The sequence below is a fragment of the Lathamus discolor genome, chromosome 11 (genome assembly GCF_037157495.1).
Source record: "Lathamus discolor isolate bLatDis1 chromosome 11, bLatDis1.hap1, whole genome shotgun sequence".
In the NCBI taxonomy this organism is placed as follows: Eukaryota; Metazoa; Chordata; class Aves; order Psittaciformes; family Psittacidae; genus Lathamus; species Lathamus discolor.
This window is the reverse complement of record NC_088894.1, coordinates 10,471,063-10,497,142: the sequence shown is the minus strand read 5'-3', so window position 1 is coordinate 10,497,142 and position 26,080 is coordinate 10,471,063. Positions and strand designations below refer to the sequence as shown.

The 26,080-nt window shown below is 40.7% G+C and overlaps 1 protein-coding gene across 5 annotated transcripts; it reads right to left on the bottom strand.

Moving 5' to 3' along the window:
- Positions 1 to 1,497: 1,497 nt before the first annotated feature.
- On the bottom strand, positions 1,498 to 17,193 carry EDN3 (endothelin 3). 5 transcript variants are annotated; one of them, XM_065691314.1, is made up of 5 exons: positions 17,179 to 17,193; positions 16,745 to 16,986; positions 16,118 to 16,358; positions 4,684 to 4,848; positions 1,498 to 3,210 (listed from the first exon to the last, which is right to left on the bottom strand). In XM_065691314.1, the coding sequence occupies exons 2-5, from the start codon at positions 16,794 to 16,796 to the stop codon at positions 3,048 to 3,050; spliced, it is 621 nt and encodes a 206-aa protein (XP_065547386.1). In that variant the 5' UTR covers positions 16,797 to 16,986; positions 17,179 to 17,193; the 3' UTR covers positions 1,498 to 3,047. The 5 variants fall into 5 exon arrangements, with proteins under 5 accessions (XP_065547386.1, XP_065547385.1, XP_065547387.1 ...); XM_065691313.1 differs by lacking the exon at positions 17,179 to 17,193 and adding an exon at positions 17,073 to 17,112; XM_065691317.1 differs by lacking the exon at positions 17,179 to 17,193 and adding an exon at positions 4,080 to 4,181 and having other exon boundaries at positions 3,123 to 3,210; positions 16,745 to 17,045.
- Positions 17,194 to 26,080: the final 8,887 nt, after the last annotated feature.

Sequence of the window (26,080 nt, the reverse complement as noted above, 5' to 3'; positions counted from 1 at the left end):
TTGTGTGCAGTTCTGGTGTCCTCAACATAAAAAGGACATGGAACTGTTGGAACAAGTCCAGAGGAGGCCACGAGGATGATCAGGGGACTGGAGCACCTCCCGTATGAAGACAGGCTGAGAAAGTTGGGGCTGTTCAGCCTGGAGAAGAGAAGGCTGCGTGGGGATCTTATAGCAGCCTTCCAGTATCTGAAGGGGGCCTATAGGGATGCTGGGGAGGGACTCTTCATTAGGGACTGTAGTGACAGGACAAGGGGTAACAGGTTAAAACTTAAACAGGGGAAGTTTAGATTGGATATAAAGAAGAAGTCCTTCACTGTGAGGGTGCTGAGGCACTGGAATGGGTTGCCCAGGGAGGTTGTGAATGCTCCATCCCTGGCAGTGTTCAAGGCCAGGCTGGACAGAGCCTTGGGTGACACGGTTTAGTGTGAGGTGTCTCTGGCCATGGCAGAGGGTTGGAACTGGATGTTCGTAAGGTCCTTTCCAACCCAAACCATTCTATGATTCTATGAGAAGTGTTCATTAGTTGTATATGAAGTTAATTTTGTATATGAGTTTTGGAAAATTGGATTTCAAATTAGTCTAACATTTTCTAGTTACAAGTTAAAAATAGGCAAAGTGAGTCCGTAAAGGTGAAGGAATATTAATAGTGAGATAAACAAATGAAATTAGGTAAAGTTAATCTTGTGGCCACTAATTATTCCCAGACAGAACAATGGTAGTTTGACTCCAGAACCCATTGCATGCAACTTTCAGGTATATGGTTTATAGATTTATTTGGAGATATCTATAGTGAACTTTAGATTTTTTTATTTTTTTTTCCCTCTTCTGGGCTTAATCTAACAATTATTTCTCATTTTCTTTCTACTGCTGTATTCCTGATGGGCTGATTTTTTGCATAAACTGCTTGTGGTACATTGGCACAATGTCTTCAGCTGCTGTGCAGAGTCCCTAACCCAAACTATTTGAAAGTGGAATTCGCACAGAAAAATGTTGCGGGTTTTTTTTTCTGGAGGAAAGAGCACAACAATAACACCCATAGCCCACCTCTCAAGGGATAAATCTACCTGCATGCCAAAGAAGGAACCCAATTTGAGGGGTTTTGTTGGGGTGTTTTTCTGTGAACATTTAAAATAGAGTGAAAACAGCACATGAGACTGAGGAAGGTGTGAATCCATCTTCAAATTAAACATTTAAATTGAATTCATGCGGGAGAAGACAGTAGAAATAGAACCACAGACTTGAGCAGCTCATCTAAAAGCTGAATTGTGTCAGGTGAGAAAGCACTGACAGTCTGTCAGCACTGGAATGTGGCTGCAGTTCCAGGGAGAACAAATAATACAATGACTGAAGCTGAAGTCAGTGAACACTGATCACAAACAGAACTCGCAGTGCAAATGACCATTACCTCCTCCTTTGTCAGGATACAAATCAGGCCAGATGAGGTTGATATTTATGGCAAACGGGACGCAAAAGTGTGATGGAGCTTCTTAGGCATAATTATTATCAAAGTTTTTTTATTGTGTTTTCATACTCAGTTCTCAAACTCTCAGGAGAACTCTCAATCTCCTGAAGAAAACAAGTTTTTGTATGACCTTGGCATATGCATTGGAGGGGGGGGATCCAGTTGATGGTTATAAAGGAACATTATAAGCATTCTTCATAACAAAGCTTCATTATTTTTTAAAACCCCAAAACTATACAGTGTCTTTTAAAAATTATGGGAAAATAGTATGTGAAGTGTTTTTATACAATAAATAATCTATTTTCCATTAATGTACAAAATCAGCTGTATACCAAGAAACTAATACAAATGCAATAACTGAAAGATATATTTAATTTTATAACTATAATAATTTATGAAATATATCCACATATATATATAATATATATATATTTTGGCAAAGACCTCCCTTTCTTGTTTCAAACAAAGAGTGTTACCACTGTTTTAAGCTTACATACAACCACTTCTGCTGTTAATGTATTTTCATTTTATTGTTGGTCTCCATCATTTTTATGTTAAAATATAATGTCATCGGGTTATTTAACCTTTGTGCTCTGGGGAAAGTCTGTGTGAAGGTCAGTCAAACAAAAGCATCTGTAATGTCACAAGAGATTTCCTCTCTTTTTTTTTTTTTTTCCTTTTTTTTTAAATAATACAGAACAGGATTTGCAAAAGTTACATTTTTTTTTCCAGCTTACTCTTGCATCCTCCTATCAAAGTCCATAACTTCTACGTTCACAAACGTTAAGGGCTGGATATAATCCTTATTGCCAAGTTTCTGAGTTAATCAGTGATGATATTTCAATGAAGAGATAAAAATGTGGTTTTTATAGTACTAGCAAAGAGGAACGTGGATGATAACATATGCAGGGGCTTAGAACAGCACATGGTCTAGCACAGTGAGTTAGTCTGATTGTATGATGTTTCATTTGAAGTTCCGCAGTCCTACCCCTTCATCTTCAGGAAATTCTTTGGGATGAGTAATTGGGAGTTCTGTTCGTCAACTATAGTGCATCTAGTGTAGAAGTTTTTGAATGGAACTTTGAAGTGCAGGAATAATTTGTGCCTAAATTAGGTAATCTATTGAATACTCAATGTATACTTTTAACTTGCTATAGTTTATAATATTTATAATGGCCATCCATCTTTATTCTGCATAGATGCTGTCATTTAAACATCTGCCACAAAGTTAAAATATGATGATTCAGGCTTGCATACATTAACAAGAGCAAGATTTTGTATCAGTTTATTCTTAATGAGAACTCGTGTATAGGCAATCTCTCCCTAACTCATCACATTCTTCAGTTACAGTTGCCTGCATGAAGCTGGGGATGGATTCTTCAGACACAGAGTGAGCAGTAAGTGGAACAGTAAGTTTCTGTTGTTCTTTTTTAAGTTGCATAGAAAAATGTTTCTGAAGCTTTGTACTGATGAAGTTCGGATCTGCCTTTGAATTCTTCAATAGCGATACATTCCCTGCCAGGTTATGTGATAAATATTACCCTTTACTGAGACTCTTGCGAGGGGAGCATGGGAGAAAGCTTCTTCATATATGTTCACATGCCCTCAAAGTGGCATTGTTGAAATGAAAGTGTTGCACTCTGCTGAATTCTCCACTGGCATCAGACTGAAGCATCAAGTTTGTCCATCTCAAGGGAGAGCTGTAGTTTAAGTTCTTGCTTCTGAGCTTCAGCAAATAAACATTAAGGCTATAAAAACAAAACAAAAAACTGCCTAGTTATTCAGACTAACTGCCTATTATCTGATAGAACCATGGTTCATCTCCTTGACTGTGCACTGTAAATACTACCCAGTTGTCTAATTGCCTCTGATCACATAATCGTAGTGATAAATTCAGCCTGGTGACTTCTAATCCAAGTGCTTCCCTTCATAGAAAAAATTTTTGAATAATGGTGTGATTAATTACTTTAAAAAAAACCCAAACAATTTTTCTAGTTCAAATGGCTGCTTCATTTTACCTACAAGTAGTTGCTTATCCTGACATCATATTGCATTTCGTATGTAGCAATGGCATTAAGGGTAGATTTGGAACTTGGAACTTTTTGAAACTAGCTATTAGGTCACAGTAGCTTCTTTATATCTAATATCTAAACTAGGTTTATTTTTCCTTCCAAATACTTTATCCACAAAGTTTGTTCTGTTTCTTTACCTTGACAGTTCAAGTTTTGCTGAAGCACTGCATGGGGACATGTAGCTGAAGCTGCTGCAGTGCTAAATGAGTGAGACAGGAACAGTCCTTGCCCTAAAAAATAATAGAAAACGGGGGACTGTTGCCAAAATATGTATCGGCTTATAGCCAAAGAATCCAGCTTTTAAAGGAGCTACATCAGCCTGAGGAAAGCTAGAGTAGTTCCGTGTATACTAAAGGTTATTTAGGAAAAACAGTATTTGAAAAAAAACACTAAAAAAATAAAACCCCAAACAAGTCCTGAGCCAGATTCTGCCCTTATGTAGCAAGCACTGATAGTACTCAGTTAAAAAAATTCAGTTTTCCAAATATAAGGAAAGTTTATGTAATGTTTAATGTTGAAAAGAAATACTAATATCTGTAGCATACCTGACTGTTCAGAATACTCCGAACTCTCTGTGCTACTGAATCAAAGTGTGTTCTTCCCTGCACAGGTCTTTCTCCTCTGTCTCTTTCATTGATCCATGATTTCTGGAAAAGAGATTGCCACTGTGTTCTCATCAATTATCCTCACAGAGCCATTCACAAAATGACAATGTCATTTCACTCGTTATTTGATTAGATAAAACTTAAACCACTCTAAAACAGTGCATGACCCTAACCGGACAGGAGATCTGCTGTTTCAAAAATACCACATCATAAAAAGAAACAGCAAATAGCAGTACTGCAGCGGGCTTGGCCTCTCTCCTTCACCTATTAAACTCTCCTGGTTGTGACACATGAGTTTTCTCGCTGTTCTTCCTGTTCACTCCCCCATCCCTCTTCAGCGGGAAGTGAGCAAGCAGCTGTGTAAGTGCTTGGCTGCTGGCCAGGGTTAACTCACCACAACTGGAGAGGAGAATGTTTATTTAAAAATCAATCTATTTGTTAATCGGTTTCATATGATACATGCAACTTGACTAATTCACGTCCATGAAACAGGCAAATCATGTTTGACTATTTGAAGTTTGCTATATTAAGAAAAGCTACTCACCTTCTTCTGTCTTGCACTCTTCTGCAAAACTGCATACACTGTTCATCATGAGCATTCACACAGGAACACCTATTTGAAGACTGGAAGGTATTTTGAATCTGCCCTGTAGATCTTTTGCCTCTAAAATTGCCTTTGTAGTTAGACAGCCCATACGGCACAGTCCTCCTGTTGTGAGAATCATAAATAATGGTACATTTTAGGAGCCAATTAAAATTATATTCCATATATTTTCTGGTTTGAAAATAGATCTTGTGATGCAAAGCAATAAATAGCAGCACAAAAATCAAACCATATGCTTATGTAAGAAGTTCCCCCAGTAACAGATCACAACTTCTGCTCTTCAACTCAGGCTTTCACACAGTTATAAAGTAGCAGACAACCAGCTCAACTGGTAGAATTAATTGCAAATACACTGGCTACCTAAAACAGTTATTACCCAACAGCTGATACAAATACATCCCCAGGTTATTGCTTCTTCTACTGCTTATTCTTTACCTTGTTGGCTCCCTAGCCCCTCCCCCCCTCCCCCCCCCCCCCCAAAAAAAACATGCACAAAACGTATTCTGTTCAGTGCTGCAGCTGGTATGACGTGAAAAAGGAGCTGTGCTGATTTCCCCCAGATAAATAACATCATATCATTGTTAACCTCATGATTCAGAGCCTGATCTGCGGTTAATTTTATCACTGAGAAAAGCAGAAAACTGTAAGCATGGTTTATTGCACCATGGCTGGATCATGACCTGTGGAGTTACAAATGTGAAAAACGGCTAGATTATCTTCCTTGTACATATCTACTAGTGCTTTTCCATGAGGAATCATATTCTGTGCTGCAGCACACCAAGAAATAGTAAGAGGTAGTTCTCTTTATTTCCCTGCAATCTGGCATGCTCTGTTCTTTAACGGGTTAGAGTCAATGTTATTATCGGAAAAGGACACGGTTCCAACATCTGCCTGCTAACATCCCCAAAAAGCATGGGATAGTTTAGACTGATGTCATAAATTATTCTCCTACAAGTTGTTAAAGAATCTCAACTGATAGCAGGCGTACACCACGTGGAACTTCTGGAGACCCATAAACATTCCTGTGTACTTGAGGGATGGGCTAAGCAAGCCACAAAGCCACAAACACTAAAAATCTGACAAGGATTTCATAATTCAAAGGTGAGAAGGGCGGGGGGGAGGGAGGGGGATAAATAAAAAAAAAAAACAAAAAAACAAACCAAGAGGCAGGGAAGAGGAACTCAGGATAAGTAAGAACAGATCTGGGAAGGTTACAGAACAAAGCCTGAATAATCGGTCTGGAACCACCAATCACATAGTTGTAATTCTTTCATTTGCTTTCACAAAAACATCATTAAGCTGTTAATGGGAAAGCTGCAAATCTGCTATTTTCCTACACTCGTGGTGGGCTGAAAGGTTCAGAAACACTGTTTTCTTCATTTCTGCTATAATTTTTGATGTAACATCAGTGCAGTTGATGTAGAGAATTTCTTCAAATCTCTGCACTTATAGTCTGTGTGAGCTTGTACTAGTGCAGTGCATCTTTCACAGCCTGCACCAAAGCATACCTACAGTACAGAAATTTATCATAAAATCATACTGGAGCACAGAAAATCCTGTGTGTCAGAGACCACGTGATGGTGCTTCTCCAGCAGGTGCTGGTCTGCTGCCCTGATATGCACACACTGTTGTGTATTTACACTACTTTACTCTGTGGCTGTGCCTAGATACTGGGAGAGACCTTAAAAGACTTTAGAACTCTTGGCTGCCCCTTCTCAAGCAGTCATTTAAAACGCTCGTCATTGACTTCAGGATTAGGGATGAGTCCCATGTTGTAAGCGAAGAGTATTAGCAATTCTGTACTTCCATCTGCTTTAGAATAATGAACGCCAAATGGCTAATGTAGGTAACTTCTGACAGAAATAACTGCTTTATGGTCATATTTTTTTATACATTCCTTGTTTTTATGAAGTGATGACCGTAATTCTCCCAATATGCCTGGTTTTGATTTCTAATCAAAAATTCAAGCCCAAAACAAATAAACTTCAATAGCAACCCACAGGCTTTCAACAATATTCATAATAAAGAGCTAAAATATCATAGATGTTTTCTTGCCTGTCAGCTACTCTGATGCAACTGATAAATCACAACATTTAAGCAAATGTTAGTGTGTGTATGACTATCATTCCAGAAGCTGAAAACACTAGTATTTCAAGTTAGTTCATGCCTCTTTCTCAGAAGTTCAGAAGTGAGACACCAAAGAGATTGAGCTGAACAAGTATCAGAAGCATTTGCCCAGCAGCATGCTTAATCTTAGGTTGCTACATGTGTTACCTGTTGCTTTTTATATTCTTTTTTTATGAGGCTGCAATGCTCAGGTTCAAACTGAAGCAATTCAACATGCTGAATGGGAATTACTGTCAAAATTTAGTTGTCACCAGGCATCTGTGACAGTACTCTGTTTTCCATTCCAGCTGAGGCATCTCTTTTCTTTAGCCAAAGCTTGCTGACTTCAGTATGCACAGGACAGTTTGTGTCTCTGCAGTGAAGATGAGAAACAGCTGAACTAGGCAGAGTTAGCCATCTGCAAAGCTTTTGGGGATCCTGAACAACCAGTTCCCTTACTCTCTGTTCCTTGTGGTTGCAACCAGATCCCTGGACAAAGTACCAGCTAAGAGCCATTTACAAACTTCTTGATATATCTACCCCAAATCCACAGTTGAAAAAAAAAGAAACAACAAACAAACAAAAAAAAACGAAAAACGTTTCACAAGAAATTTTGAATTTCTGACCTTTAACTCTGTAAGCATCACTTTTTCCTTTAGGAGAACAAAATTTTCCTGTAGCCATGAAATGGGTTTTACATATTTAAAAGCTAAGGTGCACTGTGTATCCTTTATGCCTTTGTTCTCTACAAAGTGGAGAACAAGCAAATCTGTGCAACTCTGAATCAGCCTTCCCATGGTGCTACTTTGAACTGGTATCTGTGTGGCACCTCTATGGAAGCAACCCTGTATTGTAGAGTTCAGTTACCACTACGATTATTGCAGCCAGTGAGTAGGTGCACGGAAGTCTGCATCTTCAGTTTTAAAGCACTTTTTAAATTACAGAAGGTCTGATTTTAAAGAAATAGCTGCTTCTTCAGTATAAGATACTTTTTTCTTTATTCCAAATGCACAGAAAGAAGATGCTAATGCAACTCTCCACTACCTGCAATTATTCCAAATGATAAAATTAGTGCAACAGATCTGTTAATTGAAGATAATTCCATGTATAATATAGACAGCACAAAGCTAATCAAAGCACCGTGTGCTCTTGTCCCTTGCAAAATACTTTGGATTTCCGCAGTAGAAGGAACACACAGCAATCTTTAGGTCAGGCAATGGTTCTCCTAGAATCTTAAAAGAAAAAAGTATAGATCCAGATTGGATACTCAGATGCTGAAATAACCTACATTATTTCTGTACTTTGTGTCCACAAAATACAGTCATCAAAGCTCTCCCCCTAAAAGTCAGATAGCTTTTGAAGCAAGTTTTTGCCCTTAAATTATTAGAATTAGGCATCTGTTTGTTGAAAAAGGCAAGAAATACCAAGGAATAGTGAAACAGCCATCCTGAACCAGTGATCTGGGTGGAAATTTCCCACAGAAAACAAATTGCCCCTTGAATAAGTACTGCCTTCAGGTTTGATTGGGAAACGTGATTTGCCTAAGTCCAGCTATCCCTCATTTATAGTCAGTGTTCAGGTCCAATTCAGTGTTCACACATTTTCGGTGAATTTTCAGACAAAACCAATTATTTTAATTTTTATTACGTGTGGCTGAGTTTCTCATGCTGTGTTATAACTGACCTATGAGCTCCTATTATTTTCTACTTTCCCAGCCACTTAAACACAGTAGATACCTCCAGGGCACTTGAGAGTTTCAGCCAAAACAAAGGGATGAGGGGGTTGCAGCAATCATCTTAGATGCTGTGATTTCAGTATTCAGCAATATATTTTCTGGCATGCATCCAGGCCAGCAAGGCTCCCAACAGTCTCCAATGTTTCCAGACAATCTTAAAATGTATGAGATCCCTGTAAGGACCACTGAGAACAAAGAACATGGAAAGGAGGCAAAATTTATCATCCTCCAAGTGAAACAAAATGTCTCCAGAATGAAAAAGGCTTGGGGAAATAAGATATTTCTGTATATACTTTCACATATAGCTACTGCAGTAATATTGTATAGCTCTGTAGATGCAGAGATCACTGGCTACTCTGAAAGTTTTGGCTCCAACTCTCTGTAATAGGCATACTTTTTAAGAGTAGCTCACAGTAGGTGTACCTCCCATATTATCCCTTCCTTCTCACCGTCATCATTTACGAAAAACATCTTCAAAGAAGTGCCTGCCTTCTGTCATCCTAACCACGTGCTCCATTCACAGTAGCTTTTTGCCACAAAACTATTTTCAGAAGAAACAAACTTTTATCCGTTATAGCCACGCCTGTATTTTCCACATCCTCAATTTAGCAGTAGTCAGCGTTTCTGAGAACCTAGGTTAGATATAGTTCATTATTTATAACTAACTTAGGTAACTAGCCAAGGATTGCACATATCTACTTCATCCAGTCTCACTGATTACAGGAGTTCTTTGATTTCCCTCCCACTGGGACTTCATGGTACTCAAGTTATGTACTGTGAGAGACTCTGAAAGCTTTTTATCACTAGTCATCCTCCTCCTGTAGGTGTCAAAATGATGTTACATGTTTTCTTTTTCAAATGTGATCAGAAAAATATCTGAGTTGTTGAGTGAAAAGCTGGGCTATATTTCTTGAGGTAAGCAGTATGAAGCAGGCATGGGAGGGAGGGGTTATTCCATGAACACCCCAAATACCCAGAGAGGCTGGGTAGAGCTCATCTGATCTAATAAACTGAGCCACTGTTTCACAGAAATACTTCTCTCAAAACAACACTGCCTATATTCTCATTCCAGTCCTAATTTGTTCCCAGTTTTGTGGCAAGATACATGATTGTTTAAATAAGTAAGGGAAATCCGGTGCAGAATTTTCTGTCTGTGAGGCCCAAGTTCCCATTATTCCTCTTCCTCTGGCTGTCAGGGAGTATTATTAGTAAGTGGGATGGTTATAATGCAAATACGCTGAGGTAAATCCCAAAAGGCAGAGCAGCTGGAAAATATGGATTAAGGAATGAAATGAAGTGTCAAATGGTAGCTTTTTCAAACTAAACTTCAGAGTGCTTACTGCCAGCTTCTGAAGCCACCACGCTAGCGCACACACAGAATACATGCTCCAATGCATGTTTCCACCACTCTCTGCATTGTGTATAGCTCACTGCTGGTTTAAAAACAAATAAACCAAAAATCTGGGGGGATATAAACATGTTAAAATTTCAGACGGATGAAAGTGACTGTGGTTTGGCAGCCCTTGAGACTGTTTACTCTTAGAATTAGACCAGCATGAACACCAGTGGTGAATTTTCAAGGCTCTGGCTATTCGTCTGTCTCGCCCCTGACCCCATCCTCTGCAGGGCCAGCTCCTACAGTGCTATGGGGTTTTAATCTGCAGAGCCAAATCATTTCAAGTCTTTCTGAGGGTGCTGCTGTTAAAACATCAATACTGTGAGTACTGTAAGAAAGCTTTGCAGAAAGACTAAGAGGATATATTCTACTTGCAGACTCTGGAGGGCATGCAAGTTGTGCGCATTTCAGTAAGACACTGAATGTGTGAAGTCAGTACATGATTTAAACATGATTAGGACATACAGTCCCTATACACAGTCTAATCTTGGTAGCATTCATATATGTAAGACAAATAGATTTCAGTGAACACATGGACAGTAAAGTCTGCAAAATGCAGGGCAAACTTAATTCAGAAAGGTAAAATAAACTCAACAGAAGATTCAGCACTTCTCTTTTGGCACTCAGTTCTGATAGTTAACCGTGCGCACTGTTTAAACAACAGACCAGCTTCCTTATTTGAATGGCCTGGCGTGCAGCCACTGTTTTATCATCATGCCTTTGGCTAGCAGGTTTTTTCATTCTGATCTATTAAGATTATACGCACATGCTTAATTGTTTTGCTGAACAACAGATCTTTAGCTGTGTACTTTTATGTCTATAATATACAGGATATCATCCAGCCTTACCCAATGATGAATTCTCAAAAAATGGGGTAACTATGATACTTTATACTACTACTTAATATCCATAAGGATGAAAAGCATTTTCAATTACATTATGGTGACCTCATAGCAGCCTTCCAGTATTCGACGGGGGCCTTCACGGATGCTAAAGAGAGACTTCATCGGGGCTGTAGCGATAGGATAAGGGGAAATGGATTTAAACTTGAACAGGGGAAGTTTAGGTTAGATATAAGGAAGAAGTTCTTTACTGTGGGGGTGGTGAGGCACTGGAACAGGCTGCCCAAAGAAGTGGTAAATGCTTCATCCCCAGCAGTGTTCAGGGCTGGGCTGGACAGAGCCTTGGTCTTGTGTGGGGCATCCCTGCCCATGGCAGGAGATTGGAACTAGATGATCTTAAGGTCCTTTCCAACCCAAACCGTTCCATGATTCTGTGCGGGCTTCCATTCAACAAAATGCAATCCCCAGTGAGATGCAGGTATCAAAAAGATGTTATGAAGGAGAAGTTAGCCAGCAGACCATACAGTCAGAACAAGCATCCAACTGGTTGTCTTAAGTCATCTCTTTTGTAACAACATCCCAAGACATCACTTCCTCTCTATAAAAAACTATGAGTGAAGCGATCATACTGCACAAATTGTTTTCATTCTAAGATGACTTTCTGATGGTGACTTAAGCCAGTAAAGAGCAAAGATAACTGTTAGAGAACTGACTGTATGTGGAATCAGCTGCTGTTGTCTGTTCAGCTTCTGACAAGTCCTGAACCCCTAAAAAACCCATCTGTCATCGCTTTCAGGAAAGACCAAAAGAATGAAAGTGTATGAAAAGCCTTTCTCACCCCAACATATGGTCATATGAGGTCAGGAAAACAGATTTCTGCAGAGGAAACTATCTGGAGCCAACCTAGTGCTAAGGAATATCTGACTTGCATCAGCTACAGAAACAAATTTCTTCTTTATTGAAGTGACAAACACCACATCCTTGTAGTGTCACCAGGTGACCGTAAACTCACCATATCCTCTACCAATATATTCCCACAGAGCAAAGCAACAGATTGCAAGTGGGTGCATGCCCTTGTCCTTCCACAGAGGAAACAGAAAGTGTAATAACTACAGGGGATCAGAACTGCAGACACAGTGTTAGATCAAATTCTTCCTTTCACTTTATCCATCCAATTCTCCTGATTCAGACTCTCTAGATCATCATGCAAGCTGGTCTTTATAATGTAATTTCATTCATTCATTATTCCTTTTTTGAGCATAGAGGCAAATACTGAAAGAAGAAGTCATATAGGAAATAAACTTTGATTTAACACTTCAAGAAATTATTCTTTTTGGCGCCTAGTTTGAGCCAGGAAGTAACTTTACCATTGTGGATCTATGCTAATATTCCTTTGAAACTGTCCAGATTATTGCCATAAATTCTCACTGTACTTCTATTTCAGAATTGAAGACTGCTTGAGTATCCAATATTGTATTCTCATGACAGTATCATTTTCTAATAGTTGTCACTTTTTAATCTCTTATTAATCATTCTGTGCATCTCTGAAGCTTCTAGTGTTGCTTTGGCAACACTAATGTTATTGATTGAACCACATTTTGTTGTCAGACACACGTGTTCAGTTCACACTGAAATACAGAACCCTTCTGGAGAACTGCAGATCTAAAAGAAATCTTGCCTGTATCTTCTTCTTTAACTTAGAGAAGTAAGCATCAGGTTTTGGCAGTATTACATCAATAGGTACTTGTTTAAGGTACTGTTTAAAAGACTAAGGTACTGTTTAAAAGACTATTCATTCCTTCTTTAAAACGTGTCTAGCTGTAGATCAAGATAAGCATGTTTAATCACTTGACAAAAAAATACATTGCAAACTAATTCCTGAATAATCCATCTTATCAGTGAGAACAACTTACCAGCTTTTAATTAGCTTTGTTACACAACCTTTGCCTACACCGCATAATTGCATTATTCTACTTTGATTTACCTGACTTTCTTAAGGTCATTGTCTTTCCCACTTAGGGCTCTCACTGTTCCCGGCAAAAAATACTCGCTATGTCAGAATAACACTGGTGCACTTACTGGTCTGAACTAACAGCAGTGGTTCATGGACAAGTATAAAGCAGTACTCACACTTGTGTAGAGATGATTTCTCATGTAACTGGCAATAACTACAGAGAGTCAAAAACTGCATATTCTGCAATTTCGTGCTTTCCTACAACTGTCACCCTGCCGATCTAAGTGGTTTCTCCACAAGGATAGGAACAGATCCTATGCAGAGTGTCATCACTCTGCCTCCAACAGGTTCAATAAAAACATTAACCACTTTTCTAGAACAGGAGGAGAGAGAGGCCATGACCAAGACTTGTTATGAATGTATCACAACAATGCTTAACAGTATCTTCTGTTGGGAAAAGCAGGGGGAAGAATGCAAGAAAGTAAAGTTTGACGTTGAAGTATGGAGGAGAGAGTAACCTGGAAATGGAAAATAACAGGGAATTTGTAACAGGAATAAGAAATGATAAAGTTAATGATATTAGTCAGGGGAAATAAGAAATAAAAAGTAATAAAAGGCAATTGTAGATTTTAATGTAGAAAATAAACCCGAAATAGATGTGGTAGTTAAATAAGCAGGGAGAAGACCAGAATTAACAGATGTCTGGAAAACTTCCCCAGTCTTTAACACCCTGTGCCTGGCCTCCCATTATGGGTATGGTTCTCAAAATCGCATTTGAGCCAATTTTTAGTAAATATAAAAACCTTCAATAGCCATGTAAAAACCCCATTTACAAACTGACAGTCTGTACAGATCCAGTGGTTACTTCCATTTAAAAGAAGTAGCATAACTTGCTTGGGATGTTAAATTGCACAAGCAGGCCTGATTTCTCTCATCCACATCCAGAAGTACCTTCTTGCTTACAGAAACATTGTTCGAAGTAGGACACCAGGCCAGAATTAGTGCCTGATCATTCAGACGTGTGACATGAAGTCTTAATCCTGCCTCTGTTGCACTGAACACGGTCCAAAATATCTAATATCCGTACTTATTTCAGTGACTGCCTCTGCTCTCATATATAGAAGCATTCCTAGGAAGAAAATCCTAAATTCCCTGAAAATCCAGACAGCGCTCTTTCAGCTTAGAGAGAGACCTGTATACCTCCCTCAGCCATGCACAGAGCCTTTCCTTTCATTGCTCACCTTGCTGGCTCAGAGCAGCCAAGTCTCATGATCAGTGAGAGGAGCAGGACAGCAAAGCAGCCCAGTTCTAATGAGCACTGACACATCCAAGAGAATTCAGTTCCTACTAGACTAATTCATTCCCTTTCTTTCCACCACCATCCACCCACTACTTATCAACTCCGCTGGGTCCCCAGCATCCTGATCAATCTAGTTCCAACAGTGTTGCTAAGTTATACAGGTTCACATCTTTGGAGCACAGTAGCCAAAACCTGTTGTTCTATGTGAATACTTAATATTCAAATTGAATATTGAAATTGAATGTATTCTATACCTTACATAAAAATGTCCAGTAACATGGCACAAAATGTAACTGGGATAATCAGAATTTCCTAGACCTCATGTCGAGTCATTACAGCCTAACCTATACACTGGACAGCAGGGGTAGACTTTACATATCTGAGAGATCTGCTGTTATTTTATGTACAACTGAGCAGTTAAGAAGGCAGAGACTTACAGCCCCAACTGTTTAATATTTGGATTATTGTATGTACTTCATTGCTAATGCTGTAGATATCATGAAAATGTTATATATTTTTACTCTTTAATTTTGTTCTTTGGTGAAGTTTGCACCAAACTCTCAGGTAGGAAAAAATCCTCCACTTTTAATACACACTAAATACTTTTCCCACTGGAATGAACATTATAATTTCTGTAGACTTAAAACAGGACATCCTAAAAAGGAGTGTGTGTGTGTGTATGTGTTTAAAATTAGCAGAATTCTATTTATTCAGTGTGTAGGGGGAAAAGGAATGTCATTCCCCTGTTTTCACTGGTGAGCTCGGACTTAAATATACTGAGTCATAAATATTTGGCTAAAATAATTCCAAGTAATCCTGGGTGGATTAGTGCAGGTATGGAACGCCAAGAATTGAATGACTTATGTGAACACATGATACTTACAGGTTGGTAGTTCAAAAGACTTGTCATCAGACATGGCCTCTAGCTAGGACACACAGGTGAAGTTACAAATTAAGTGCCCTAAACCCCATCTGACTGAACCTATTTCATTGCTACTTTCTATTTTTAATATTCCTTTTGTTATTTTAATTAAAAGCTTTGCAGTTGATTCAAAGGCAGATCTGAGTTAGCACAACTGTTCCCAAGCTGTAGTCATTGGTGTACTTGATGACATGTGCAGAAGTTTACAGTCATACAGCCCAAGGATCTTTAATTCTTGAAGATTCATCTGCTCCACTGATTATTTTTTTGATGCACAGACTGCTGTGGTTGCTGCAGGACTGTGACCTATCAGCCTATGAGAACCTTTACAGATCCTTAGGACTGTTTTAGTTACTCAGAGAGACAGGATATATATATACTCAGGGGTGCAGGAAAAAGAGGCCTCTATCCTTCAGACTGTAGGCACAGTGTGGGCATAGAAATCATTTCTTTTCATGATGCTAGTGCCAGGGCCCGCGTCTCTGCGCCCACCAACCCGTGGGAAACTCACAATTTCCATCTCCTGGGAAGTGTTATGTTTTCAACACTGTTCTTATTATGAGTTGAAACAAAAACTTGCTTGCCATTGCCATAAAACATTATTGTAAAAGAGGGCCTTTTGCGACATCTTAAATCTGGTAGATTGAGGTTTTCGACAATTGTTTTAATCATAAAGTGTACTTCCAGATTATTTGCTTTATTTCCACCGGCACAAACTGTTCTTCTCTCCCAGTGAATGGTTTATTGGAAGCAGATCTCTTCTGCACAGTAAGCCCTTTTCTCACGCGGCTGCACACGCAGCGCACGCTGAGGCAGCCTCGCACCGCCGCGTACCCTGCAGGTACCGCGAACGGGACCGACGGCAGCCGCTTACCCGCGGCCCGTTCCGCTCGCCGGCCCCCACCCGCACCGCGGGGGGCCCGGCAGGTGTCCGGGCGGGGAGGCGCGGGAGGCCCCGCGGGCAGAGCCGCCCCAAGCCCTCTCCGCTCCGGCGGCTCGGCCCGGGCTACCTGCGGTGCGGGGTCTCCGCCTCCCACGGCGGTCCCCGGGGCGGGCGGGGGGTCGCGCCCTCGGCAGCCCGGCCCGCCATTTCGCGTCCCGCCGCGCTCACTCACTCACTCGGGGGTGTTGATCCAGATGATGTCGAGGTGGCAGTAGTAGACGCACTCCTTGTCCTTGTAGGTGTAGCAAGTGCAGCGCCGGGCTCGGCTCCGCAGCCCCCCGCCGTCCACCCGGGCCCTGCCGCCGGCCGGCAGCGCCGCCGATTCGCTCTGCTCCCGCTCCTTCTGCCCCAGCGCCGCGGGGCGCCCCTCCGCGCCCACCGGTACAGGCAGCGAGAGGGGCCGGGGCAGCACGGACCCTGCACCGCGGGACAGAATAGCTCAGCTCGGCTCAGCTCTTGCGCCCCCGTCAAGAGCTACCCCCCTACCCCAGGCGCCCTGTAGCCCCCTCCGTAGCGGGACCCGAACCGCCAGCTACACCCGGAGGGGGTTCAGGGCTGTGAAAAGCACCGTTATGTCTGTATTCACCCCCGCCCCGCGGGCTCAGGGTGCATCGCTAGCCAGTGGTTCGGTTTTAAACCTACATACGGCCAAGCGATGTCTCTGCCGTCTGGTTACTACTTACCCCGCATGGGAGTGAGCTCTTGCTCACAGCCTTTTGGAAGAAGTAAAAAAAAAAAAACAAACCAGCCTTTGTGTGCATGCGTGGAAGGGGCAAAGAAAGAAAGAAAGAAATTCACGTTACCTGCAGTCGACGTAATTGTAAGGCCAAAGAGGAGCAATAAACTGAGCTCCATTAAACCCAAATTGCACGCGTGTGAAGTGCAGGCAAAGGTGAACTGCAGGGGCGAGCGAGCCCGTCCCGGAGCAACCGCTGCAGGTTGGAGGCAGGGCTGGCGGCACACGCTGCTACCGGAGGTAGTTCCCACACGGAGGTGTGATTAGTGGTTCTCCTCGCAGTTATTTCCCTCCAGTGCAGGACCAGGCCTGAAGGGGAGAGCGTTGTCAAAAGCAGGGAAGATCCATCCCTGGGCTTTTCCCACACACACCTCCCACCCCACCCCCAAACCGACAAGAAACCGGAGCTGCTGTTTTCCAGCTGCAGACGCCTCCCACCCGCCGAGAGCCGCCTGCCCCCTCCCGCGGGCAGCACGCCCCCCCCCGGCTCCCTCTCCCTACCCGGCAGGTAAAAGGCCGGGGAGCAGCACATTCTCCCTCTCCCCCCCCCCCCCCCCCCCCCCCCGAGCTGTTACTGCTGATGCTGATCTTGGCTCGTCACGTTTAAATAAGCTGGTTCTGTTGTTCCCCAGGACAGAGGATTGCTTGTGCCGTAAAACCGCGAAGTTTTGAGTCAAATGTGGGCTATGGGTTTAGGAATTGTTTGAGGCTTTTTTCTTCGGAGTCTGCCAGTGATTTACGAGGTGAAATGAAGCCACCAATTTATTAATACTTTGTTTTCCCCCAGTTTAACTCGGACCACCTCTTTGCGGGGAAATCTGACTAGAGCACAAAATTTAAGGTAAAAAGAGATTTCGTATTGTGTGAAATATCTGACACTTGTGCTAGGAAAACACTCCTGCACGTGGCCCCTTTTGGTATTATCATATCAGCAACTGAGTGATAATAGGTAAGGGTTCAAGGGTTAAGGGAATTGGCTATACCTTTTCTTACAGTAGTATGTATAATACATCCTGTTCTAGGAAACGAATGCCATAGATAGCATGTGGAGAAAGATTAGCAAAGTTAATTGAGGATATTTTAAATCAAAGCACAATGTTTTATTCAAGAATGTTTCAGTATTAGCAGAAAGAGCTGCAGCCAAAATTGCTTTTATCTATCATGTGCCAACTTGACATGTTCGCTGAAATCTGTTTTGTGAGTAGAAAACCAGTTGCAGGATCATTTGGGTTATGTTATCTGAAGGAGGAACGCCGTTCTCTACTCCACCACATTCTTCTCCAGCCCTGCCCCCAATTCCAGCTTCTGGTGTAGACTATTCAGTAACAACACTGACAAAAAAAAAAAACCTCATTAAGATGTCATGTTTTGTCAGGTTGTCAAACCTTGCCCTTTGTCTGCTTCTAAAGATGGAGAGTTTTGTGGGAGAACTTTAGGTGACCATACTCCCAGCGAATAAGAAACGCATAATGGATACTAAAGGCAGGGTACGAACTTAAAGGTTCCTTTTCCCCAAGTTTTACAGAGATCACAGCTCTCTGTGGAGGCTTAAATTGCTTTTGTTTTGCACAGTTTGTGCAAATGACAAGTTTTTGTAATATGAAGTTGAAACATCAGAAACGTTAATCATGCTTATCTCCAAAACCCAGTTAGAAGAGCCAAGATTTCAGTAGATTTCTTAGGTTTGTACCCAGTGCTGTTCATCTGGATGTAGCTGCAAGTAGTTTGCTCAGGTGTTGTCAATATTCGAGTACTGAAACAGGACTGCAAAAGTACCTTGTGGATTTTAGTTCTGCAAATTTTAGTTTCACTGCAGTCGCCAATGTTCTCAGAACTAATACCCTGGGTTGGAAATAGATCGTATGGGAATTCCTGAGCTTAACATCAGGATGATTAGCTGCACTGACCTGAGTATTTCTATCATTTGCTTTGCTGGACTGGGGGGTTGTTACCCAAGCCTCAGCAGAGTCACAGGCTTCATGGGTCTATAGCTGCTGCTGTCTTGAGAAAGAATAGGATCATAGAATCAGCTAGGTTTGAAAAGACTTTTAAGATCATCATGACAAAACATCTCTGAAAAAAAGAATGGCTTTGAAGTTATTTCCATATCTTACATAAGTAGATTTTTTTTTTTTTCAAATCAGGGCGTTCTATATACTGCACTCTGATTTGATTGCATACAGGATTAATTTTGATAAAGGCTTATGATTGCATTTTAACTTACCTAAAAAGAAAAAAAAATATAACTTTTTTGTGTAGTTACTGTTGAACAGAACCCTTCACAGCAGTGAGTAGGAAGTACTGGTTACATGTTGTTGGTGTGATAAGTAACAAATGCCATAAGTCTGAATTCTGATTATGAATTTCATTTTCTTCATTACACTTTTTTCTTTTTTTAGTAACAGTGATGTAAAACAATCATAGTAACATAGAGTTTAAAATGAGAAATATGTAACTATCGTATATTTTGTACCATACATTTGTTATGGTACAAAAGGTCATGTGTTGTGATTGAACCACATGTCCCTGTAAAATTCTGGTTTACTTTTTAAAATGCTATTTTGGAGGCCTCTTCTCCATTGCACTAGCTTTTCTTCCATGTGCTGTTTAATCTCTGGAAAGTCAGGGAGACCGTATCAGCACTGCTACTGAGTGCTGTGCAAACAAAAGGAGTAGTGAAATATATTCTGAAATTAGCTATCAGGGTTCAGAAATTAAGAAGGGTTTGGTCAAATGATATCATGTAAGCTTCAAAAGAAGGTAAGACATAGGCTCTACAGGAAGAAAGAGACTCTCATTAAAAGGAATTAATACTTCTGGGCCTGATTCTTATTTACATTGATTATCAAGTTGTTTGTGTCACATACTCCCTAATGTGATAGCTATTTATTTAATAAACAGAGCACTCAGAAGAATGCTGGTTAAGCAAACAGCAACAAATAGATCTTAAAACTTCAGGGCCTATAATGTCTGGGTATTAATCAGTGTTGGTGATACCAACGTGATGCAAAATGGTTGTGTAAATCTACTTAAAGATTATACTTTAATTTGGTTGAAACATGAAATAAAAATAGCAGCTATTAAAGTAGCTGGTGTAGATTGGAATCCAAGAGATCCGATTCCTATTATTTTACAGCTTTTCTTTTAAAATTGTTTCAGTTTTGTAGGTTCCTTTTTCTGTTTCAGTATCTCCAGGGTAGATGGGTACTTTGCAAAAATCTTGAGAGTCCTGGACAAGATGTGTGGAGCGAATCCTTCTCTTTATACCTTCTAATCGTCCCACCTCCAGCACACTCCTTCCTGCCCTCGTGTAGGAGCAGCCCCAGAGTGCTGCAGGAGCCAGCTACACTCTCCACGCCGTCAGAATTCCCCTGTGCCAGGACACTTCCTGGTTCTTAGGGCCACCCAAGCAGCTGAAGGAAGACAATCAGCAGATCTACCCTGTTGCTGGGTGTAAATATTGTATATTTGAGACCTTGTAATTGACTGAAGGGAGAATATATCTTAGAGATGAGGTCAAGGCTGAGGGAGTCCTGGAATGTGGAGCAGCTGAAACAGATGATGTTAAGAAAAGTAAGCTCAGATTCCGTATTTTATATTTGAAACCCCTGGACTGCCATTTCAATTAGGAACATAATCTTGGTTTTGTTTAGTGCTTCTCTGCCCCTTGTATCCCTACTTTATAAATACACTCATGATTGTGTAGCAATCAGGCTCTAGCAGTATTTCCACAGCATTAAACCTTCATCATATAGGTGACTACACAAAATAGTTATGAGTTACAAAGAAGTTCCAGATGTGTTTAAATAAGGCTGGTTACTGAGAGAAACCACTTTAAAAGCTAAACCTTCTAGGCTATATTTACTCTAGTAATAAGGCCTGTATTTAAAAGGTACGGTAGGATTTCAGCAGCCATGGAGAATGTTTTGGCATTGATACCTTCACAGCAGGCCAAGAGGAAAGCCTGATCAATACACATATGATAATAAGTAAAAGCAACCAATCTATTTATTACATTTATAAACCATTCCTATCTCTTTTCCCACTCTCTTGGCTTCCTTCTTAATCACAATGTTCTTTAGTGTTACTGAAAACACCTCTCGTATTAAGCTGCAAACACTAATAGCGCACTGCATCATTCTCACAAAGCAAGCAGCTTAATAGATGGTAGTTGATGTTTGAAAAAACGTGCTGAAAGCAAGAAGACCCTATCTTCTGATTATTATTTGTTACTTTTTGCTTGGGATCTATAGCCAGAAAGCTGAAGTTAATCTGGTCTCCCTTCCTGTCACAGACAGCCCTATTTGAAGCCCTTTGATGTCAGGGCAAAGAATCCCATTTTTAATGGCCTTTGAACCAGACGTAGTAAAAACGGCAACTGAGCATTTTGTAGGGGTTGCAGTTGGGTAATTTGCTTAAAGGAGGAGAGTTCTGTTACCTGTTTCCGTTTTCCCATTCTTTTTATGATTTTTAATATTTGTACACCGTTAAAAGTAATGTAGGTACTTGGCAAACAGTGAAGAGGTTCGGTGCCTCTGCCCTGACCACATTATAGTTTTAGGTAAAAACGAAGTAAAGAAGGAACTGTATGGCTGTTTTTCAGCCTTCATAGTAGTAGAGCACACAAATTTAATGATTCCTGCTTGGTTCAACTATTGTGAAATTTAGGAAGGAGTTTGCATAAGATAACATACCCTGCTGTTGTAATATACTGGAGACAGGGCTCAGATCTGTGGATAAGGAATGCTGCAAAAATCCTAAGTGTTATTATCACTATACACCACTCTCCCCAGGGTCTGAATCTGACCTCGCTTCCTGGATCCAAACAATCTCTGTGACAGGATTTTACAGGAAGAGAATTTTCTATAATTATTACGTGAAACAGTTCTTTTCCTCGACATTTATTCAGGTTTGGGCATGTTACTGAGCAAAGAGAATTTTATATCAAAATATGATCAGTCTCAGCTCTTCTTGTGTTTGTAAAGAATGGACAGAGCTGCCAGCAAATGAGAAGCTGGAGGTGAAAAACTGGGGTGGCTGCCTTGCCAGAAGAACAGCATGTTTAAAAATGAGTAAGACAGAGATACAGACCACTTGGGACGGACAGGTTGTTTCTGGAGGTGCACTTGTAGGAGGAAGAAAACATGAGCACCGGAGCAAAGCAGTTTGGGCAAAAGCCAGCGTGGAGGGTGATGAGAAGAGGGAGAGAGTGGTGTGCACATAAGAGGGTTTGGGTTCTGGCTTCGTTTTCCTTCCTCAGTGGCCTAGTAGAGAGCTTGTGGTCAGTTGTTTCTAGCATGAGTGGTTGGGGAAGTCTGTAGTCCTGGGTGGAAAGGAAGGTGTAAAGATAAGATGAGGGGGGTGGGTAAAGACCAGGTTGTGTTCTGAAGACTATGGCTGGCCCTCAGGCTATTATACGAAAAGTTAAATTCATGTGCTTCTCTGACAGCACGTCCTTGAGACCTGCCCTTCTTGGAATGTGCCGAGCTGAAGCCTGCCTGGATGCCTTTGAAGAGCACATTGTTTGCATTTGTTGGAAAGCCAAAGGGCCAGAAGACTTGAATTAGCTGTCCTGTCTGGAGCAGGATCTGCAGGGAGGGATCCACTGGACTACTGGAGAGGTGAGTGTCTGCCATTGCCACTGCTGTGGTCTGTGGAGCTGGATGGAGCAACACAAAGTGTATTGAGGCACTGCAGTGATGCTGCTTTTTACAGCTCATGTTGGTCAGAGGTGTAACAGCTTGGGTGAAATAGAAGCCTAAATCTTGTGTTGCAAATCATATGTTGTTTCATAGCCCTTCTGGCTCTGGAGGGAGCTTTAAAACATCTGGATTTTAATTAAGAGCGTAGATTTTGCAGAAATGGCTGGCCTCTTTTTGTGCTGACAATTCCTGTTTGCCTAGTTAAGCAATCTGGGGGCTTTTTTCTTAGTGTGGCTTTGTGATGTGACACACAGGTGATTGCAGGAGTTTAAAACCCCTCTGTTGGACCACTGATATGCAGGAACATTTTTACACATCTGTAGATAAGTGTCTTCTACCAGCCCCTTGTGTTACATGAGAAGGTTGGTCTGGAACAAAGCTTAATAAAATGTGCAGTAACAAAAAATGTGCACATTGAGTAACAAAAATCTAATTTATTTTGTATGATGTGCCCAGATTGACAAGACTATTAATGTTCATGCAGCAGTCAGTATACGATGTGCTAATAATTTATTCAGCTAAATGAAAACCAAACAGGCTGGTCATAATTGCATTTATTCTGTGGCAAATGTCCTCTTAAAATTTGTACTTAACATCAGTAAGAACTTAACGTTTCTGGTGCTGCCTTGTAGCATACTATAAATGAAAGTTCTGCTGCAGTTACTAGCTACTAATAAATTTAGTGCCTTCTCATTGCAACTTCTTGGTAAATCCAAACAGGTCTGACCATTTCTTTTTCTGGAGGATCCACAGCTGAGACTCATCAGTCTAGCAACAAGTGTGACACCATGTTTGAATATATAACCTTTCCTCTCCCCAAGTAACTTATCTCTCACTAAGAAAAGACTTTCAGAGAGAAATAAACAAGTGTCTGCCCTTGTGAACTAGTAAAGGGAAAATAAAATGAAAAATGAACCCTTATTATTTAAACAGTGCGACATGACAAACTGCAAGTGCTGCTCACACCTAGCCCTCTGAGAGCAGCTTGCTTTGTTGATAAGCTTTGACTGAACCTGAACCTTTACTTACTGAACCTAGCTTTGTGAATACATTACATATTGCAGTGGCGTGATATTGTAGTCCTCCAGATTTTCTTCAGACCATTTGTTGGAATGAAATCATCAAACACAAGGCCAAGTTAGGCGTCAGTTTTGTGAGTGATCTGACTCTTCGGTCCTCTGGGAGTATTTAAGTTTGGTGTAGAAGTTGAGTAAATCATTCTAATACCTAGAAAGACTGTGTGTATGGGCATCAGGAGGCTGTGTCATGAAATCTGGGGTAATAACTGTGGACCATCTGTGAGGGTTGTGTGGTCAAGAGCTGGTGCAGTTTTAACTAAGTGAGGCTAAGGAAGCTCTTGCATTGCCCAAGTGTATGTGCTGTGCTCTAACCTTTTCTACGGTGCATATAGGGCGCACTGCTAATTTTGTGCATTCTAAAAATCCATGTAGGTATGAGTTATGGGCCTAGCACATCTTATGGCAAAGGGATAATTGCCATTCAGGTCCAGATAACCAGGTTGTTTTCATCTTGAGATGCTGTTGGTAAATAACAGATAGCACAGATACCCCATGTAGTCATCATTATGAAATCCATGTCTGTGGCTATGTCATGTCTATCTGATTTGTTGGAAGAACAAGAGTTGGCAATATCCCTCTTGATGGTTCAAAAGGAACAGCTCTTTTCAGAAGAGGCTTAAGTCTGCAAAGCAAACATACTGAGTTACAAGATGAGCATAAGGCTAATGTAACCTGGGAATTCTTAATCTATTTAGCCATTCTCATTAATATGATTGTACTTATTATGGAGAGTCTTGACCTCACATTCAGTTTAATAACTCAAGTTTGGGAATTGCAGTACTTCAGACATGGCAGGAGTTCTATATATTTTACACACTTAAGCATATGTATTACTTTCTCTGTGGTTGAAACATCAGGATAGGAAGAGAGGGAGAAGAAGAGGAAGTGCACCATAAAACCTGCATCTAAGTTTTGAATACAGCTGATGTACCTTCTCCCTTTCTCACATTTTCCACAATGCATTTCACCCTACCTTATTAGGGCTGTGAAGCAAGTGCTTGTAAATAAGATTATAAGAAAAGAGTGGGTACCAAAAGAATGTTATCCACTAGTTTTGAGGGAAGAATACTGTGGCATTAACGAAAATAGAACAGGGAAGGTAACAGTGTTTTGTGGAAAAATAGGAAAGATAATGGGGAAAAAGAATATGCAAAAGAAAGGGAAAAGAGAAAGTAAATTAGTTTGGTTTTCACAGAGGTGTCTTTTCTATAGAAAGACAACAATGGAAAAAGCAGGAGAAATAAAAAAATTAAAAATACAGTAGGAGGCTTAATGTGGGAGTAGAGAAAAGGTATAAAGAGACAGGGTAGAGGAAGAACACAAGATGCTAATCTTTTTCCAAGGGTCAAGTATATCCATCTAACAGCATGGCTAGGATTTTGCTTCTGCTTTTTGCCTCCAAGTGCTTCTTTAAAGCAAATAGCTCACCAGGCACCAGGCTGTTTAGATTACTTGATGTCATTTGAGCTTCCTAGCTATTACACTATTTCGCTGACGAAAATTATTTAGCTGCAAACATTTTCAGGCCCCAGTTGTGTTGTTAAGAGCATGGAAAAAAGAGATTATCTCAGATGATTTCTTAGTACAGTGTTACTTTTCATATATGTTGTGCTGAGCATTGAAAAGATTATTGAGGCAAACTAGAGCAGAAGACAAGTTCAAAAAGCTGTTTTATTGACTGAAGGACTTGATGAGGGAGGGAATGAAGAAGGACTGGATTTGTACAACTCTGTTAACAGTCTGGCTGCATTCCTTTGTCAGTATTTTTACTGAATTTCACTTCCAAAGAAACAATGATGCTTCAAGCTGTTCTGTGAAATCTTGATGTACCTTGCTGAGCTAATGAGCCAGAATGCATCACAGCTGCTAGCAAGGTTTGCGTGTGTGTACACACATTTGTACACACATTTGTGATTGAACTTCTGTCACTCTTGATGTGAAATTCTTTCCATGCCTTTTGAGTTCGGAATAAAAGCCCTCCACATATTAGAAGGGCCATAATGAAATCTGTTATCCCTGGCTCTGAAATAATTTATTGTTGTTTTAACATTACCCTTCCCTTCTCTTCCTTTTTTCCCCTCCCTGTTTCTCTCTTGCTCTCCACCTTTCTCTCTTCCTCCAGGATATTTTCTCTTTTCTCAGGCTAGGAATAGAGAGCTAGGAGTCAGACTTTTGCTTTTGATATCTGTAATTTTTCAAGCAGAGATTGTCTATACCAGTTAAACTGGTAGTGACTGTCTGTCCTAACAATGTACAGTGGAAGAGGACACAGGACTCTCATTCATTTTGTGATGAGTCAGAATCTAGGAGAAGGATTTTATATGTCCATCATTGTTATAATAGTGATGGGCAGAAATTCACTGTCTTACTATAAAGTAGATGCCAAAAGGATGATGTGGATTGTTGTAGGCTCCAGGTAAATAGCATAAAACACGAACTGAGTAGTCACTGTCAGGTTTTCACTTAATAGTTCTTCACTGGATCTAATAGGTATCTGATCAGATAGAGATTTGTTCAGATAGCTCCATTTGCTTTCAGTTATTCAGTGAAAAGATGCATGGGGTACTAACAGATTGTAACTATTGCTGTAATGTATTTCTTCAAATAGTTTATATTTGGAGT

Bases quoted from the DNA above. Each gene is read 5' to 3' on its own strand.
- EDN3 (XM_065691314.1), bottom strand. From the start codon at position 16,796: ATGGAGCTCAGTTTATTGCTCCTCTTTGGCCTTACAATTACGTCGACT. The intron at 4,849-16,117 runs GTGAGTGAGTGA...TTCTCACAACAG, and splicing joins ATCTGGATCAACACCCCCGA to GAGGACTGTGCCGTATGGGC. The intron at 3,211-4,683 runs GTGAGTAGCTTT...TTGTTTTTATAG, and splicing joins AGAGTGCAAGACAGAAGAAG to CCTTAATGTTTATTTGCTGA.